Source organism: Opisthorchis viverrini, assembly GCF_000715545.1.
Source record: "Opisthorchis viverrini unplaced genomic scaffold scaffold2696, whole genome shotgun sequence".
NCBI lineage: Eukaryota > Metazoa > Platyhelminthes > Trematoda > Opisthorchiida > Opisthorchiidae > Opisthorchis > Opisthorchis viverrini.
In genome coordinates this window covers 4571-23156 of record NW_008752415.1, presented here as the reverse complement: position 1 = coordinate 23156, position 18586 = coordinate 4571, and the positions used below count along the sequence as shown (strand labels likewise).

General features: G+C 45.8%; 2 protein-coding genes across 2 annotated transcripts in view; one reads left to right on the top strand and one right to left on the bottom strand.

Annotated features, from left to right (window-relative positions):
* T265_12049 (hypothetical protein) overlaps positions 1–15356 on the bottom strand; it is a gene marked incomplete at both ends in the record, with an annotated part of 17379 nt that extends 2023 nt beyond the window's left edge. The window contains 6 exons of the mRNA XM_009178967.1: positions 610–1079; positions 1156–1391; positions 2161–2422; positions 5635–5970; positions 13669–14024; positions 14712–15356. Coding sequence (XP_009177231.1) covers positions 610–1079; positions 1156–1391; positions 2161–2422; positions 5635–5970; positions 13669–14024; positions 14712–15183 — 2132 coding nt within the window. The remainder of the gene's footprint in view (positions 1–609; positions 1080–1155; positions 1392–2160; positions 2423–5634; positions 5971–13668; positions 14025–14711) is intronic.
* T265_12050 (hypothetical protein) overlaps positions 10993–18586 on the top strand; it is a gene marked incomplete at both ends in the record, with an annotated part of 10653 nt that continues 3059 nt past the window's right edge. Inside the window, one exon of the mRNA XM_009178966.1 lies at positions 10993–11198. Coding sequence (XP_009177230.1) covers positions 10993–11198 — 206 coding nt within the window. The remainder of the gene's footprint in view (positions 11199–18586) is intronic.

The window sequence follows — 18586 nt, the reverse complement described above, 5'->3', positions numbered from 1 at the left end:
AGCATGCATATGCCTTTCATGTGAGCGGAAGTGAGCACTTACAATAGAACTGGAGCTGGAGGTTTGGTCGCTGGTGCAAAACAAGATGCGTCGATCAAGTCTCCAAGAGAGCAGTCTGAAAACACCGTGCATCAAAACTGGTTGCACAACCTAGGAATGCAGAGTACATGGGTTCGGACACGCACTCCGAAAAGTGGAAGCAAGCTTGAAAAATAAGTGTTCAATCCAGACGAATATCGGTCATTGTGTTGCTGTTAACGGCGAGTGAGCACCCGTTTGACTGCCTTCAGACCTAACGACGATCATCTTGTCTCGGCGGCACCCACAGTGCCGGGCATTGGCAATTACCTATAGAAATCGCCCGGCAGGTGCATGATGCGATAAATATGGCAATTGCTGGTCCGCCACCAGTAATCACCGGACATGATAACTGATGTAAAGTAACCCACTCGAAAGCTGAAATATCCCTCACTAAACCGTAGTGTCATCAGATAACCTTGGGCCAGCCACACAGTACAACTATTGAATACGCACAAAAAAGGCAGTCTGCGGCAAGAAGACAGCGTACGAAGGCTCATAAAGTAAATCAAGTCTAAATGAGACATTTACCTGGTTGGTGCCTCATGACCTGCAAACAGTCGTGAGCAATTCGGACAACAATATGCCAAGATCATCAGGCCTTCTCTGTCAGCAGCGCATTCCGTTTCCATGATAGCAGCCCGTATTTGCTCTGACAAGTCTGCAACGTCCATGTTTTCTGCATCCGGCAGTTCGATTGACAGAGGGCAGGCGAATCCGGGATTTTTCGTGGCACATGTGTTCGAATGAATGTGCCGTAGTCTTGGGGAGGAAAATAATGCTTCACATGGTTTCACGTGCACTGTTTTACCATCTTCTGTAACTTTTTCCATTGATTTTTGCTCCGCCTGAGGACAAGACAGAGCAGAAGATTGATCAGTATCTTGATGTAAAACACGCAGGTGACCTATCAAGTCAATCCGGCCTCCAGATCCGAAGAAAATTCGCCCACAAGCCTGACAGCCCAATTGCTCACATTCCTCTTCCACATCAACGTGATCCTAGAAAAGAAACGCGAGACGGTGAAATGCATCCGAATCAAAAAGACGGAGTTCAACAAAGGTGTCAGGCACTTACGAGCTCCATGTGTAGACGGAATTCCTTGGCGTTATCTAAAGGTGTCCTACAAAGGCGACAAGTAGAGGGAGCTGGGTCACCAGAAACATCACCCAATAACCGTTCCAACCGACTGAGAGAGACCGATTTGGAATTCGGCTTCTCTCCACGATTAGCCATGGTTCTGTCCCTCGCAGATCCCTTCGGGTCACGCTTTCCACCTCGGCCACCCCGACGGCCAGCTCCACCATCACGCGCTGTTGTGAAATAATAAAACATGTTCACTCGCATGAGAAACAAAGCAGCACAGAATGGAAGTGCAGTGAGCGAAAAATCACCGGTAGTTTAATCTAAAGGCGCCCAGAAGGAAACGGTGTAGGAAAGTCACCGAAAGACAACATCCACTTAACATGGCCGCTCATAACAGTTGCAAAGATAGGCACACTATCAATTACATTGTTTATAAAGTTGCTTGAAAGGCTACCTATCCTTAATAGGTGGCTTACGAGACCGTTATGCATTGGGATATCATAAAAAAGCAACAGATCAGCTGGGTGTTGCAACTGCGAATACTATGCGGCGGCGTCAACCCACGGACACTGGAAATATGGTTACGTCAAACTCAACAAAGCTGGTGTAGAGTTTGCGATCCTTCATGATAGTGCTACACAGGAATGGCGTCTAGAGACTAGCAACCTGGGAGCCCACGACAGATTGTGATTGGACTGCAATCATTAAAGTCACAGAGACGGGTGTATTTTGGGAGAGAAAGATACCCAGGCTATGACTTCAGGTGAAACCTGTTTTCAATCAAGCGACAGGTTTCACATTGCTTAGAATAACCCATTTAAGAAAGATACTGCGCTGCTGAAAATGAAATCCACATCATGGGATTACATGACAGCGAACAGGCTCCAGGTTTCTTCCAAAAGTCTGACACTGATAATTTCTAATAACGATGGTCTCTGAACCATCCCATAGTGAAGCTAACGATCATGAAACGAGATCATATGAAAAGGGATTTACCTAGGGCAGCGGTCTGTGCCTTCCTCAAACTTGTTCGAATTAAAGACTTTGCCCGGTCCGGGAGTATTTTGTGCATTTCGTAAAGGTGAAGTTTCAGTACGTTCCGGTCAGTAAAGGCCACCAGATGACATTCCGGGCATTCGATCGGTTCCGTTTCAACTAGTTCTGGTGGTCCATAGCGAACCAAATCGTAGTTGGAGTCATGTTTTAAAGCTGCGTGTCGTCGTAGAGCAATATAGAGTGGGTAGGCCAAACCACAAATCTGAAATGGACATGAGGATGACTTCCGAGGTCTATCATGTTGTATTGAGAAGCGAAACGCGAAAGTAAGCGTTCCTGGTGCGTTTACACTCAGCGAGGAGGAATGTCTCCGCTGGTTGCTTCTGGAAAAAGGAGGTGTCGTTCCTTAAGAGGGTTCGGCGTGCTCATGGTTTAACTTGCTTGTGGGGGGATGAGCAATGAGTAGTTTGTCGATAAGTGATTGGCTAACACTAAAAGCACGCGCCGACTGCATGAAATGCAGACCGTCGTGGGTGTTAGAACCGATGTTGCAGTGGGTGGTGGGATTTCCTCACATTAATGAGGAAGGACTCCTTTTCTGTTATGCAAACAAATGCCACTGAATGCCATTCATGTGGTCGATTAGAGCTATGCAGTGTCCACTTCGATAACCGAATGGTGAGCTCGAACGTTTTTGTCATTCTACTGCAAACCTGTCCTGAATGGCAGGATGGGGTTATCATACCACAACTCGCCAGGATCATCATCGACTAGATTTGGACTGAGTCACTTTCGGCACAAAACTAACAAAGAAACTGTAACACACATATTCGCGTCCACTATAAAAGCCTTGATCAGAGGTCCGCACACTCAATGAGGCCCAAACTACAGAAGCGGAAATTGTACACTTATTTGAAGGTCTGCTAGAAAAGCGGAACGACGAATTGATTGCACAAGGTCGGAAATATCATCCACTCCGACAGGATTGCAACCCGTACCCACCCATGTAAAAAGTACCAGTTTTTGACTATTGGGCTGTTTAATGCTATGTATCTATACCGTATGTATGAAAATCTAGGCCGTGTGGGTGCAAGGGCCCTAATCTCGATAAAAAAGGATAGGAGGTTTCTCAGCGAATTAGCTCACACAAAAGTGATTTAGTGAACTTTGGCCACATTCGAGGCGTGGCTTCCGGCGATGAGAATCCTGAGGTTTCGCCGTTCCGATATTGTCCTTACATGAGAAGTAACTGTTCGTTGGAGGTCTCTCAGGGACTGTGTCGGACTACATCTCTGAGTGCATCTTATTCGCCCGTGTCATCTGCTCACTTCCTGCTCGTGTGTTGCACGTGCGCTACCGACAGGGTGCAGAACTAATTCGTTCATGCACTCAGTTACTAGTCATGTAGCAACTAACTACTGTGTTTCGAAACTCCCTGAGAAGATTGAGTGGTCGAATGCAAACCACGATCTATTTTGACCACAAAAGTGCGAAAATGATCAGTAATCAGAGTCCAACAGAACAACTTTGTTCCTTAACTGGTCAGACAGACGTGATACCAGTGGCATGGCTTGTGATACGTTCCCTGCAGCACGTTAGGATATCCGTACCTCGAAATTTGCCAAGCTTAGCCGGGCTAATAGCGAGACAGCAAGGTTGCCTGAAAACCGTGCGACATTGCTGATCACACAAAAACACATGGCTTAGCGACCAGATCATTATTATTACTGTAATTACTATTATTAGTAATTCAAAATACACTCATTTACATACCATTCTGGTTTTGACGGGAAACTCACATGCAACCCAGAAGAATCTCTTGTTTGACGTTTTTAAGCAACTGAATATGCCGCATCGGGCCACCTTACGTTTCATTTGGCACGATATTCGAGATGTCGCGATACATTGTATAGACTAATACACTATTGTTTGACGTTTTTAAGCAACTGAATATGCCGCATCGGGCCACCTTACGTTTCATTTGGCACGATATTCGAGATGTCGCGATACATTGTATAGACGTAATACACTATTCATAAGGTGGCTGAAAACTTCGACAGCCCACGACGGATTTCGCCCTTCCCGGGATTCATCAGGTAGGTGCAAACTTATGCTCTACGTGAACCCAAATTGCATGAAATTAGCGAAATACACCCATGAAGCGGCCTGGTGCAGCACATTCACTTGCTTTAAAAACAAACGAGATTCACCTGGGTTCCAGGTGAGTTTCAGGTCAAAACCAAACGGAGGTGCAAATGAGTGTATTTCAATACACCTAAAATCCGTCCACTTTGTCTTAGGCCAGCTTAGGCCTGAAGCCTTGCAACATTTAGGGTATTCACTGAGTAGCCAAGCTACCCCGCAGGTGAATCAGCATATACCTGCCACGTTGACTTACAAAAGACACACAAGAGCCTCCAGAAGGCATGAAGTAATGATGTAGTCGACCAACCCAACGTAGGAACAGCAATCAACGTCAATCACTAGGTTTTGGTTAATCACCACCAACTTCCGCTGCACGCCAACAAAGGAAGGTTTGGATGTCACAGCTTCGCTCGCCGACGTAGGTAACAGAAACGGATAGATACACACTCAGGACAATAGCTGAAATCGCCTGTGAATGAATGCAGGGGCGGCAGTAAAACTCCCATCAGAGATCAGGAGAAGCCGTGCGTTGAAGGCGATAGCTTGGGCATATGTATTTCATTGAACGTGCAACTGCGCCTATTAGACAAAATCTCCAATAAGAAACAATTTTGACTGCTCGTATACATACCCTCTATAAACGGAAATCACTACCTTTCCATCTTCTCCAAAACCATCTAGCTGTGATCAGCTTCTCGTGTACTACTTTCGTAAAACCGAGAAGCACTGATATACTGCAGGGTTAACCATAACAGGACAAAAGCCTCCAGTTCAGTGGGAAACGCTTTAGATCTGTCCTATTCCTCGAGGTTATATCCATTGGGAATATCAGCGCACTGTGAATTACTGTAATCACTGTGGCTAAGGTGAACTAAAAGACTGCAGTAGATTTGGTGTCCGATGGCTTGGCAGTTATTTCAGGCACAACTTTGTGATCCGCTGAAGACGTTTTCTCTGGACAAAGCCAGAGCATCTGTCGTGTGGCTAGAGCATGTTTACGTTGTATAGCCTGCGAAACTGTGGTCCCGGCGTGTTTCGATACTGCCGAGGTCATTTGGTCAGCTTACAAGTGAAAGCTCAGTGGCTAACAAAGTTGGCTGTATAAAAGTGCGACGTGTTTCCGCGAGAGAAGCAACCAAACCGAGCGAGCCTAGGTAGGGAGGAAAAATGAATCACTGTCGACAAGAAGCAATATTAAACGCAAGAGATCCGGGCAACTGTAGCTTGCCTCTCGAGAGTCCCGGGCGTTAAAAGACAGTAGAAATACAGGAAGATAGCACCGACAGCTGCAAAAGACCCGGAAAATTCAATATTCAGAGGGGAACAGACCTGACAGGGGAATACCAATTCACCATTGTGAGAAGATTGCAAGTGCTCATCGCGTTCACGAAGACTAGCCAGCGCATTATCACCACACAAAGGACAAACGTATAAAAGTGTCGGCGCCGACGATTTGGCTCCAGATTTGGCTAACACGGAGGGTAACGGAGGAAGCGTTAAAGGAACGTCAAACGAAGGACCTTTATTGGTCGTGTGCCCATTCAAAGGTTGCGGCGGAGTCGTATCAAGGGAATTCGGCCGTTGTTTATTTCCTTTTGATTTGCTAGGAGTTGAAATCTGGCTCGATGGTTTACTTGGAAGTATACATGCTTGAAAAGTTGTTTCCTGCAACCAGGATGTATAACAGATATGAGAATATTTTGAAAATGCTGAATGCACTCTTCACGTCGCACAATCGCTTAAAAGTTTACGGAGCACAGGCGTAACGTATTTTAGGGGTTTTAATGTGAACTCACCAGATGAGTTGGGCGGAAAAAATTGTTCCAGGTACCAAATTGACCAAAGCACCAGTAGCCTTGGTAAATGGCTCAAAAGTACCCGTTCGACAAGAAATACCTAACTGCTTATCTGATGAACAGTATGAATGTAAAAACCAGAGTGGGATAACTTCGATGACTCTGCTACTAAAATATACGATATCCGCGTGAGCAGCTGTCACGCAGCACAGATAATTTCAGTGGAATACTGAGAATACGGATTACAGCAAATTCAACGGCTTGATGTTCATCAATCCGGTCGTGTCCATGACTGTTTAGAAACCGATAAATGATTGCATTGGGCTGACCTGGTGACCGGTATCCACTAGATGGTTTAAGGTTGAGGTACCGTCTAGCTTTTTAACTTCCATTCGGAAAGATTTCGTATAAGGCTCTGATATTGTAAAAAGCGTCTGGTTTTGCGGCCGATACAGTTTGCGGAGTACGTGCAACTGGATGAATATACCACGAAAGTTTGGCAGCTGATAATGAATGTTTTCGATTCGAACACTGAGGGGCTACTGAATCCAACTGTGTGTGCGCAGAAGCGACTGATTGACTGACTCAATCTGACTGAACTGATCAATGACCGACCAACCAAAAACAAGCACCTTTTGTCACCTGGCTATTACTCACTTCGCTATCTGCCTCACTATGAACCTTGCATTTATCCATTCAGATTGTTTGTTCATTAATTTGCAACTGTAAAAGCCAGCTGCGACTTGCCGGGAATATAATTAATATAACGCTCAATTCAACGGAATAAAATCTTGCTAGAATCCTCTGTTAATCGAGCAGCCTGATTGGTATGAGTTCCCAAACCAGAATTGCATTAGAACACCGAAAACTGTAATTTACTAGACTGTCCGTACCGACACCGCCCGAAGACTTTATTAGAAGAGATTGTAGAAGTCGGGTCAAATATAACAGTAATTCTGGTCTGAACGTAAAGATGTACCTTACTGTGGGACAACAATGTAAAGGCAGTAAACATGCTTCCCCCAGAAGAACAGTTCATATTCATAGATGTAGCAATATTGCTCGCCCCCCCCCGCCGCCCACCCCGACTGGGAGGATGGGTGAGACCTACCTGAGGACGGGTGAGTCCTAGAAACCTCAAGCTGCAACCTCCCAACGGTTGACCGTGGCGGCTGGCACATTATTCCAAACAGTCAACATACTCTTTAAACAGGAGTTAGGTGTTGTTCAGAGGGCAACTGCTCTACGCAGCATCACTGAGAGTCGGACAACTATACCTTACTTCCTGCGCCATCGAATTAGGAAAGTCTCTAATAACCAGATGGGTCAGAGTACCGAGTCTTTGGCTCTGAGCAGGGTCTTCCGAGGAAAAACCTGACACGTTATTCTGCGGGTCGGATTGTTGAGTCAGAGAGTACGGGCAGGAGAAAGTCCCTTCACCTCCCACTGACTTGTGGAGTTGAAGGTGGGGTATCTTAAACAAACCCTTCTTCGATCAGGAAAACCGGGGAGCAACATCTACGCACGTCGTTTAAGGCCTGTCTATTTAAGTTTTCAGCCCCAATGCCAATTAGTGCTGGTGTCAATACAGCCCGTCTGTTTGTAGCTCTGTAATTGCAGTATTGATTCCCAGCCCTCCACCCAGTTGGCGAGCTGATTCATCTGCACCAGCCGCGCTGGATACATCATGCTTTTCATATGTTAGTTGATTGATTGTCCTCGTGTTCTGTTTACCGAAGCGGATTTTGGTTGGAAAATAGCACAAACTAGGATCCTTGAGGAAGAAGCTAGACCCTACCGTGGTAGGGCTGCTTGTATGCCTCCGTGACCCATTAAGCTATACTAATAAATAAAAAAACAACCGCACAGCGAAAACACCCTTTCAGTGCATAGATGTCATACCACAGGGAGGAAGCACCAAAGCTACGGTACTGCCAAGTTGCCCATGCCTAGACAGTTGGACTACGGGGTATCCGCGCGACACTCAGATGACTTCTCATACAAGGTTGGTCAATGCTTAGAGGTGTGACCAATAGTCTTCTGGTCCTATAACTTGGGAGTTGGAACTTGTGACAATGACCTTTAAAAAATAATGCACTCGCATATTCTGTCAAGGACTATTGTCTTCCAGTTAGGCTTTTGAGCCAATGGCCATGGATAGTGACCTTAATCGTTCTTCTATCCGTGTTTAGACACCTTGGCAGTATCCCAAGGGGCGTACAAACTAGAATTGATTGATTTGATGATTGACAAACTAGAATCCCACAGTCAAAAATATTTTCATGGGGAATCGGTCGTCGAATGGTGTTATCAGCCCGGACTTCCTGGCTGTACACATCAGGACGGATGGGCGAGAGTAAATACTTTTTCAACCATAACCCTCTCCACTGAGAATACACTTGTTGGACCACCTGTATTGGTTCTGGTCGCAACAGTTGCGAGTCAGCCAGTTCCGACAGCCTTAAGCTGTCAAAATCAATCTACAAGATCCAACACCCAGGAGATCTGACTGCTTTTGTTGTTCGCAGTCTGAAGCAAGCAAGGCAACCAGCTGCGCTTCCTCTCACACTAGTCTCACCTCACATTGACGTGTGCTGTGTATCAGGAAAACGAGGTAAAGATGTGAGTGTTGGAAGAGCGAACTGTCTCATCACTCTCCACTCGCTTACTGCTGCGTAACTCTGGTGCAATGATCCTCACTGGCCTGGATACCCGTTAATAGATACCCATCCGCGGCTTCTCTGGCAACTTCCGCGCAGATGCCTTACAACCGGAAAGCGGGACGCTGTGCGGTTGTCGTGTCTGCTTACGACCGAAACGACTGAAGCTACGACACCGTCAGAAACAACTCTTGTGATGAGTGGGATGCCCGTTACGACGATCTGGCTCAGATGTCACTGTGGTTCCGGGTGAGTTAAGTGTTCCAGTGAATAGACTTAGCGCAGACACCATTTGTACACTACTGACTTCCGAAATAACCGAAGTCGTCTGGCCATGCAGTGTACACCAACAGCGTGCTAGCCACGGACCAAAAGTGATCACTGATGGTGCGGATCAATAACTGACTGCTGTTCAGTTTGGAATAATTGTGTGAACTCTGACTACGCACTCCAACGGACTCGCTGTTCTCTTCGCCTTCCAAGGCCGCGTAAAAGGTGAACTAGCGCAACAATTCAAGGGCCGGGAGATCCCGAATTGGAATGAAATTCCGAGAATCGTCTTCTGGACTCTCCCACAACCGTCGGATGTCAGTTGGTACTGGATCAAACTTGTAAAATCATTGTACAATGCAGAAGGTTCCGTTTGTGGTACTGCACCGCTAGGTTCCATCAAACAACGGACATCGGAAAGAACAGTGGCAATGTTAGGATCTCAGGATGTTCCCGCAGATCCTCAACATAATTCAACGAATTATTAGACGTTAAGTGAGAGTGAGCGCGCGCGTTGACTGGGAAGCCTGATGGACACCGAAGGTCAAGTAAATCCAAGAAGTAAAAAAATCCCGGGACTGCCCTAAGTTACTTCGACCGATCTTTGAGACCTGCCCCCAGAAACCGTTGGTTGGTGAAACTATCAAGGATCAAAGTGACACGAACATGTTCAATAACGAAGAACGCATCGACCGCTTGGCCGAGCACTATAAGCAGAAATTATCATGACCACCTGCTGCCAATCAGTTGGATCCTGGTACTGGACAGTGAACCTACGGTCTTGGAGGTTTAGGACTGGATATATCTTCTCAAGCGCCACCGAGCTCTTGGTTCGCGTGATCTACCACCTGCAGTGCTCAAAGATGGAGGCGAAGTCCTCGGTCAGTACCGGTCTGATCTATTTGCCTATCTGGGAACCGAAGACGGCCGCAGGCAACTGGAAAGAATGGCTAATATCGCCTGCTTTCAAAAAGGGGCCCGTAGTTAATAAGATAATCACAGGGGGCCGGCTTAATCCCAGTCGCGACGACTCTGCGTCACATGTCCCTCATCGCATTACGATGCGCCGTGAAGCAATGACCCGATAGCAGCAGACGAGATTTCGATATCGTGGGGGGGGGTTGCGTTGACCAAATCGTCGTACTCGTCGGGCGTTTGAACGTATAAACAACCCACAATTTTTGTATTCCTGGATTTTCAAGGCACATTCGACTTAACTGACCGGTCTGTTCCTAGCACGGTTGCTAAGGAAGAAATATCCTGTGAGTTTGTCGATATAAGTTCTTTGTTTTCTCATACTTGCTGACTTGTGTGAGTATGCGCGGAGCCCTCCAAAAACTTCCACACACAAGATGGTGTCCGACAAGGATCCCAACCCTCTGCATTCCCATGTAACTTTGTGACGAACGAGATTATGGGATGAATGCTGGAAGGCCTTCCAAACCCCGGTGTCCAAGTAGCTGTTGACGAAAACGTCGTCGTCTGGAATATGCAGACAACATCCTCTCGTCTTCGCAGAGAAGAAAAGGCTTAGGTATCCTAAGGTGAACTGATCAGGATGTGCTTTGCATCCACAAGATGTGAGACCATACTCCTGGACATGTAGTCACTGAACACACAACTCACAACCCAAGAAGAGACATCGGAAGTTGTGGAGCATTTTGCTTACCTTGGAAGTTGTATTAGTTCTAATTGTAGTGTGACAGATGAGTGAAATGCACGAACGAGCGAGTCGCGTTTGCTACTTTGAGACACATGGTGACAAGGCAGTTTATCCCTGAATCTCAAGGACGGAGAACCTTATTGACCTGAAATAAGCAGCCGAATCCGACCTCTCTCTTCTGATGAAATGGGAGGCATAAGCATAATGAGAAAAGCCGGCCAAGGTCATACGGTCCTTCCGCAAGTGTTTGGCACCCACAAAGTGCGAAGTTAGGCTGCGAGACGTACATCCTTTGAGCATGCCTCTGTGTATGGAACGCTATACATACCTTGGAAGTTGCATAACCTCTGAAGGCAGTGTGACAGACAATGTCAACGCACGAGCCCCAAAAGCGGGAATCACGGTTACCGACTTGCACCGCTTGCGGTATCAAAAAGGAAGATCAGTGGGTCTCAATAGACGTGTTGTTTGCTGCTATACGGCTGCGATGCTTGGCCACTCCAGGTGGATGTATCTGATCACTGATTTCTCATGAGGATTATTGGGATCGGTTGGGATCAGCGCATCCCACAGTGCAATGAAGACAAGGATCATTTCTGACGTAGATAGCTCAAGCGATTAGAGCGCGAATTTACCGATCGGAAGGTCCGAGGTTCGACTCTCCCTGTCTAGGCTTGGGCAATCTGGCAGTATCCCAGCCTTCGTGCTCCCTTCGGGTGGCATGGCAGCTGGACACTGGAAGGGTGTTACAACTGAATTTTATTTTTTAGATAGCACTTTGCTGAAGCTGACGTGCCTTTTCCATGTATTATGCTGGGGAGAACAGTAGTTTCCCCTGCCTAAGTCGGAGTAGCGGAAACTCAGAAACGGACAGAAGTTAAAACGACAGTAGTGAATGTTACGAAGATTTTTGGTACCGTCGATGGTTTTCTCCCAGCATGAGGTTCACATGCTTGGCTGGAAATAGCGAACGATATGGTGGTTAACAGATATCAGCGGTTCCCATACTGTTGTTTCTGTCTAGGTTGTCTGACTGAGTTTTGCACATTTTGGCTTCCTGGATGTTTATGACAGGCTAACCATAGGGGCACTCCCTGCCTCAGTTTTTCGTCCCTCCGTTACAAGATTTCATTCAAACTGACATGGCGTTGAAGCACCGGTGTTCTGCGGTGTTAGTGTTCATGATGCTGTAGTGGACTCTGAAACTGATATATCTGGGGTGGGTTTACATTGAATCACCGAATTAAGTCCTGCGTCGATTACGAACTGCAGTGCATAACTTTTGAGACTCACTTTCATGGTTCAACCCTTCGTTGTCTCAAACTGAAAGTGAACGTCTGTCAGCAGTTACCCACTGTCCTCCGGACCCTTTCACTGACGAGAATTTTGTAGCAGCTAACGACAAAAATTCAGTATTCATGAGTTAAATGTGCTGCTTCTGAAGGTCTCCTCCAACTACCTACTGACTTGCAGTATGGCTCTAGAAGGTAACAAAATACCATTGTTAAATAAATAATCGCTCAGACGCAACACTCGGTGCCAAGTTGCCATNCCGAAAGAAGCACGAGAGCTGGGATACTGCCGGGTTCCCCAAGGCTAGATAGGGGAAGTCGATAGGTAGAGGTCGGGTTCAACTCACGGACCTTCTGGTTAGTAAATTCGCGCCCTAACCGCTAAGCCATCTCGCCCCGTGTCACCGTTAAGTATGTAAGGGAATCGACCAGACTTAGCAAGATGTTTCCAGGACTTTGAGTTTGGTAGTAAGCTGTGAGAGAACTACACTTTGAAACATCTACGTAACTACTTTTGCATGTTACTCCGGAAAAGACTACCATTCAAAATTAATACGTGTCAGCACAACATGAAACGAAATGTTGTAGGCAAGCACCATACATTTCTCAAAAGCTGACTCAGATTAGGCCTTGACACAGCTCGTTAATCGGCCATAAACAATAAACGATGCAGAATAATAATATGGGGGAACTCTTCCTCAAAAAGTGGAAGGCGTAAGCAACTGCACCCAAAACATTGCCATTAATTAATTACGGCAGTGAAGCATCAGTGCCAACACTGATGTTGCTGTCTTTGATGATGATGATTGCCATTAATAACTTGCATGAAACTAAGCCAGGAATATTGATATGGGTTGGTTATACCACCCACCAGGGGCGAGATGGCTCAGTGGTTGCAGCGCGAGGTTACTACCTGGAAGGTCCGTGGTTCGAATCCGACCTTTGCATCTCGAGTTCCCTGTCTAAGCTTAGCAACCTGGCAGTATCCCAGCCCTCGTGCTTACTTCGGGTGGCGTGGCAGCTAAGTACCGAAAGGATGCCACAGCTGAATGATTACCTTATTATTTTATCTTTTTATACCACTATATCATGCTGAATCGGAATGAATACGGCGGTAAAAGACTGGCAAAGACAACACAGCGTGCAAACTAATCAATCAAGTCATTGGAAACACGCCATGCCTGCTTATTTGGAGAATCACCAAGTTAATGCTTGATGTTTTTGCGCTTAACCATGTTTGGTAGCCCCAGGATAGATTCACCGGTTATTGTTGGACGCATGATGAAAACTTCCCTAAAAAGGACTTCGCGTTTGAAGGTGTTTGGGTTCTCCTGGAAAATATGGGACGTGAGAAAAGCCCCTCGTCTGCACCCGCAGCAACATACGGTTAAACAGGACCACCATTAGACGTCGAGTTTTTATTGATGTTCTGGTGCAGAATCAGCGGAATACCGATAAAATTAATAATCATCCAGCCGTAACGCCCTTTCGGTTTCTAGCTGCCCGAAACAAATTAGGAGCTAAGAAACTGCTAGGTTATCCAACACTAGACAAAAGCAGTCGAGATGCAAGGATCGGGTTCGAACTTCGAAATTTCCGGTCAGTAAGTTCACGCTATAACCACTGAGCTAACGCGAGCTCTGAATCACGGGAAGAAACGAATTTAATAACATATGACGTACCTGTTTTCGGCCTACGAACTTTGTCCTGTAGTGAAGATGAGTTTCCTTAACGGGGCTCTTAGCTGTTCCAGCGGGAGCGGTACGCACGAGGGGATACGTCTCGGAAAACAATCTGTCAATTTTTTCCGCTTCTGAGACAAGTTGTTTTTGGGTGGCCACCGAAGCAGACATTTCATGTGTTATATTCTCCAGATGTACTCGACCACCGGTAGAAGGGCAGTGCTGAAGGTGTAATTCCAACGAAACAGGAGGCTGGGCGGAATTGTTTGCACGCAGAACAAAGGCACACCAACCGCATCCCAGACAAGTGACTACGCGATGTGGGAGTTGGGTGCGCCTCAAGTAAGCCATAGACGCTAGTCAGAAAGCCAAGAAGAACAATTACTGATTCAATTTCAGAGCAGCCGAGCAAGACATTGAAACAAAGTATTATGGCTTGTCAAATGACACGACATCCCAGGCGATTATTTAGGATGAATTGGTTATGACAGTGTAGTAAATGTGTTGAAAAAGCATTAAAATGGGTAACCACAGATAATCTAAGAGACGGTACGTCGACGAATAAATCGGTCGGCTTAGTCAACGACTTCATGGATTAATCAACTTAAAACCTCGCTAAACTTCGTGACTGACGGTTAACAATGTGAACCCAAACTGGATACAGCGAAGCCAAGACTTAGTACAACGACAGCGCGAGGAGTAAACTACTGCTAGCGCAATGGGTTGAAAGCCAGTTTACAGTAGAGAAATCAGAGGTAGTTTTTGCGGTGGACTTGCGCTAACTTTACGACTGTCATATGATGCACCAGCAAAAGGATATGAACAGATGCTAGAAAAGTTAGGTGTGCTCCAACATGGTACAGATCGGACTATCGAAGTATTTCTGCACGGTACATTTCTCCTCCAGTTGTCGGACGTAATCGCTAAATCCACAGACCCTTGGGCTGATCGTCTCTACCCGTTTATCTCCGTATGCATGCAATTTGACCACAGAGGAGAGTGAGAAAAAGGCTCGAGCTCTGTACAGCAACGCTTGTGCTTACCTGGTGATGGGCACCAGTGCATCTTGTGCTCCGACGCGATGTGCTTGATCAAATCCTCCAACCGCGGAGATCCCGTATAAGCCAGGCAGTAGCAACAAAACAGACATGAGACATCCTGGTGAGCCCCTTCCATGTGAAGAGTGAACGCCTCTGGTTCAAACGGGGAAGTACTTGACTGGCAGCCATCCAGCTCACAGTAAGGACAACCAGGGAGTACTGCAGCGTTACTCGCAGGTTTACAGTCTCTTATATGCTCTGCCAGATCATGTTCACTACCAGCGACATATGGACATTGCCAACAGCGCCAGTGTTGATCATCCACAGATTCTGACTCTTCCTTCGGTCTCTTTCTCAAAGGTTCGGGTTCCAAAATATCTTCTTTATTAGCACTTCCATTTGTGTTGGAAAGACCAGCTTTTAGGATGCTGTAAAGTCGGCTGTATGGAGAATTCAAAGCATTTGAATCACCCATTAAACCGAAAAACCGTTCATGAAAATCCGTTTGAAATAAATACGCGTCCAGTAGCTATACTAGAAAAGACACAGGCAGATTTTCGAAAATATCCAGGAAGAGCAACACCAGAACCTCAAGCGACGCCAACGAAAAAAACGAAAGTCAGTTTGAGTGAGGTGGGGTACCAGAACAGCATAACAAATTTTTAAACAAATACCATTCGAATTACCACTACCGAACCGCGTCCTTCAACTGCGGTACGCTCCGAGTTGTGGCGCGAAATTGATCTTCAGCCTCCCACAGTTTCCAGTTCAGTTGTAGTGGGTTCATAACGCTTAGACCTGAACGGAAAGAAGTGTTCGCCAACATAGGCAAGCAGAGAATCACCAAAAATGATATGGTAATACACTTCGTAGCAAGCATGATCTACAGTAAACTTTGAAACGTTTCAAGATGTGTGTCAATTCGAAATTGCTGTGCCATCGCGTAAGAAAGATAGGGGATTCAGTAGCGAATTCGGTAGCTCCGCCAGCTAATGCATGAACGTAAGTGCATTGTCTTACGGATGACCCCTAAGTATTGGTTGGGTGACAGCTAACTGCTGAGCCTGTGTAGTGTTTTGTACCTTAACTTTGCTTCCGTTATAACATTACGTATTTTGTCAATTGCATGGACGCTTTTTGTTTGAATATGAAGAACTACAAAAAACGCGCACTTGTACAATTTCACGCAATTCAAACGTGGTCACGTCCTCCGACTCGCTCTTCTGATTTCGCCCACGTTTACAGCGGTGATTCACAGTCTCATGTACTAACTCTGGTATCAAAACGCTTCATGCTATCTTCGGAGTCTATTATATGTGGGAACTGTTAAGAAGAAGACCCTTGGCTACCATGATTGGATTATTGTTTGCTCCTTGACCTAGGCCAACGACGCACTATTTGAAAGAGACCAATTCTTAGTGAGTTTGTTCCATCTGAACTCTATTATTGTGTACCCAATCTAGCGTTATTTTTATTTCTTTGCCACACACCACTGGTAGATTAACTTATTGGGTAGCCAGACCACCACAATTTTCGGTGAGCCCGAGTCTTTTTAAATACCTTTAAATGTTTTTATTCTCAAGTCGTCGTAATTTTTTTGCCCGATCATTATGTAGGCACATTTCGATTCATCGGATTTAGTCGAGAATTCAATTACCATAGGATTACCAGACTATAATCCCTCCGATCCCAGGGCATGGTATCGCCAGGTGGAGGCTGTGTTTACTACCCGACGTATCACTTCCCAAGCAATCCCGCCTTTCCCATGTCGTCCAGGATATTCTTTGTGATTTAGCAAAAGAAGTGGATCTGTTGGAAGATGCCACCAAGCAAATCCCTCTGACGTCCTTCGAGCGGCTGTCATCAGTAGGACAAGAAGATCCGAAAACAAGATGCTACGCGATTTATTCACCACAGCCGAACTTCGCGATAGATCACCATCACAACTGCTTCGCCATATGCGCAGTCCCCTCTGCGGCCGTAAACTAGCGGATGTTTCTAGTTATTTCCTTTGGGTCTAAGTGCCTCTCTCTTTGATCTGTCGCTGACCTGACAATATCTTCATTGATGAACCACAGTTAGCTAACAATGATTTCTTCTGAAAGCATCCACACTGCCCAGTTTAGGACAACACGCACTGACCCGGCTAAACGACTATTTTACTGCTTAGTTTGAATTCACGTGTTTCTAAGGTAATATTCACCAAAAAGATGAGCCCAGAGTTTCTGAAAAGTGCCCTGTATCCGTTGCGGTTGTTGTCCTTCGATCTGCATATATTTTGGCTGTCCGCAGCAATCTGTTATATATAATTACCAGTAGACTTTAGGGAATGGCTGGAAGAGTGTTCAAAACACCGGAGAGGGGGACGGCAGGGCCTACAAAAAATAAGCTGCTAACGTACACGTTTCTAGTTTAGCCTGATACTTTTCCTCCTCAAAATTCCTAACGCCATGGATGACCTGAGCTGTTGGTGATTAACGCTCGATGCCCCTGTACGGCTGATCAGTCCATGAGATAATTTACATGGAATATCCCGCTTCTCCTGGCAAGAAAAGATACATTGAAAGATTGTGATTCTCAGCCTATCTGTCGTGGGAAAACCTTCGACTGAAAGCATCGATAATATGTCACATGACCATGTTTGACTCAGTTTTTGCGCTTCAGGTTGTTGCTGGTTCATGAAAAATGTAACCTGTGGCTTGGTACCCTCGTAGCTACACTTCTGAATCTGATTTTCCACCAAAAAATCAAAGCCTTTCGTCAGACTCGCTGTTATGGAGCCAGTTTATTCGTCAAAATTTCAATGTCGTTCAGATAATCTCTGTCGGCAGGCGCATTTATCACTGATCCGAAATTCGTACTACAGCGGTGGGAGTTGTTTTAACTTTTGAGGACACCTCATTATTTCTGGAGTTTCTCTCGCGCTATTCCCAAGAACGCCCCAAACCCTCGATATCTTGGATTTGTCCAACGTCCCGGTCGACGAGTATCCACCACTCGGAAGTAATCGAGCTTAATAATAATAATTATTATTATTATGTTTATTTCAAACTTGTGGGGGGCATACCATCGGGTATGATAATAATGTTATGGTCAGACTATAAGCATGACTGGCTGTTGTGTCTTGCTGAACGGTAGTGCAACTCTGTACCTGCCCCTTGACTTCCTGCTTCGCCCTCTACGGTATAGCAAAAAGCACGGTAGATCTACACAGCCCTTTATGGAGACAAAGGAAACTTATTACTACTGTATTTATAGGGTAGCCACCGAGTGTTCCTCAGGGTGGTACCGGAATGTCTGTTAGGAGGCAAGAAGAGTCGAGTTAAAGTTACTCGATCCGGATTGGCTGGCATTCTAACCAATCAGGACATGACTTCCTCTGGTTCGTGTCCTGCACGTGACGCATTCGTCCAAACGGCCGCTGGCTATTCGCACAATGAGATTGATTTCTCGAAATCTACGGCATTTTCAGACTTGCCACTTCATAGTGTAGAATGTCTATGTATAATGTATACGCCCCTGTTTTATTGAAAACCCTTAACTATGGCTATTTGTTTAAGTGAACTAAATCCCCAGGTGAATAAACACCGCCGACTTTGAATACCTTAACGGATGATAAAAAATCGCGAATTATGGAAAAGGTTGACTCATATAATGAAAGTAACTTTCAGGTATTTTTCCACCGAAACAGATTTCCCCAACCTTCTAGAATCTAAATGGCCTTTGGAGATGCAACATATGCGTAGGCGCATTCGCACAAACAAATTTTGGCCGATGATTCTTTGTTGCCAGTGGTGCACGCTAATTATATGCTAAACATCGTGCACGTTGACTGGTAAATTACAGTGTTTCATTATAGGTTCCGAACTATGCTAGAA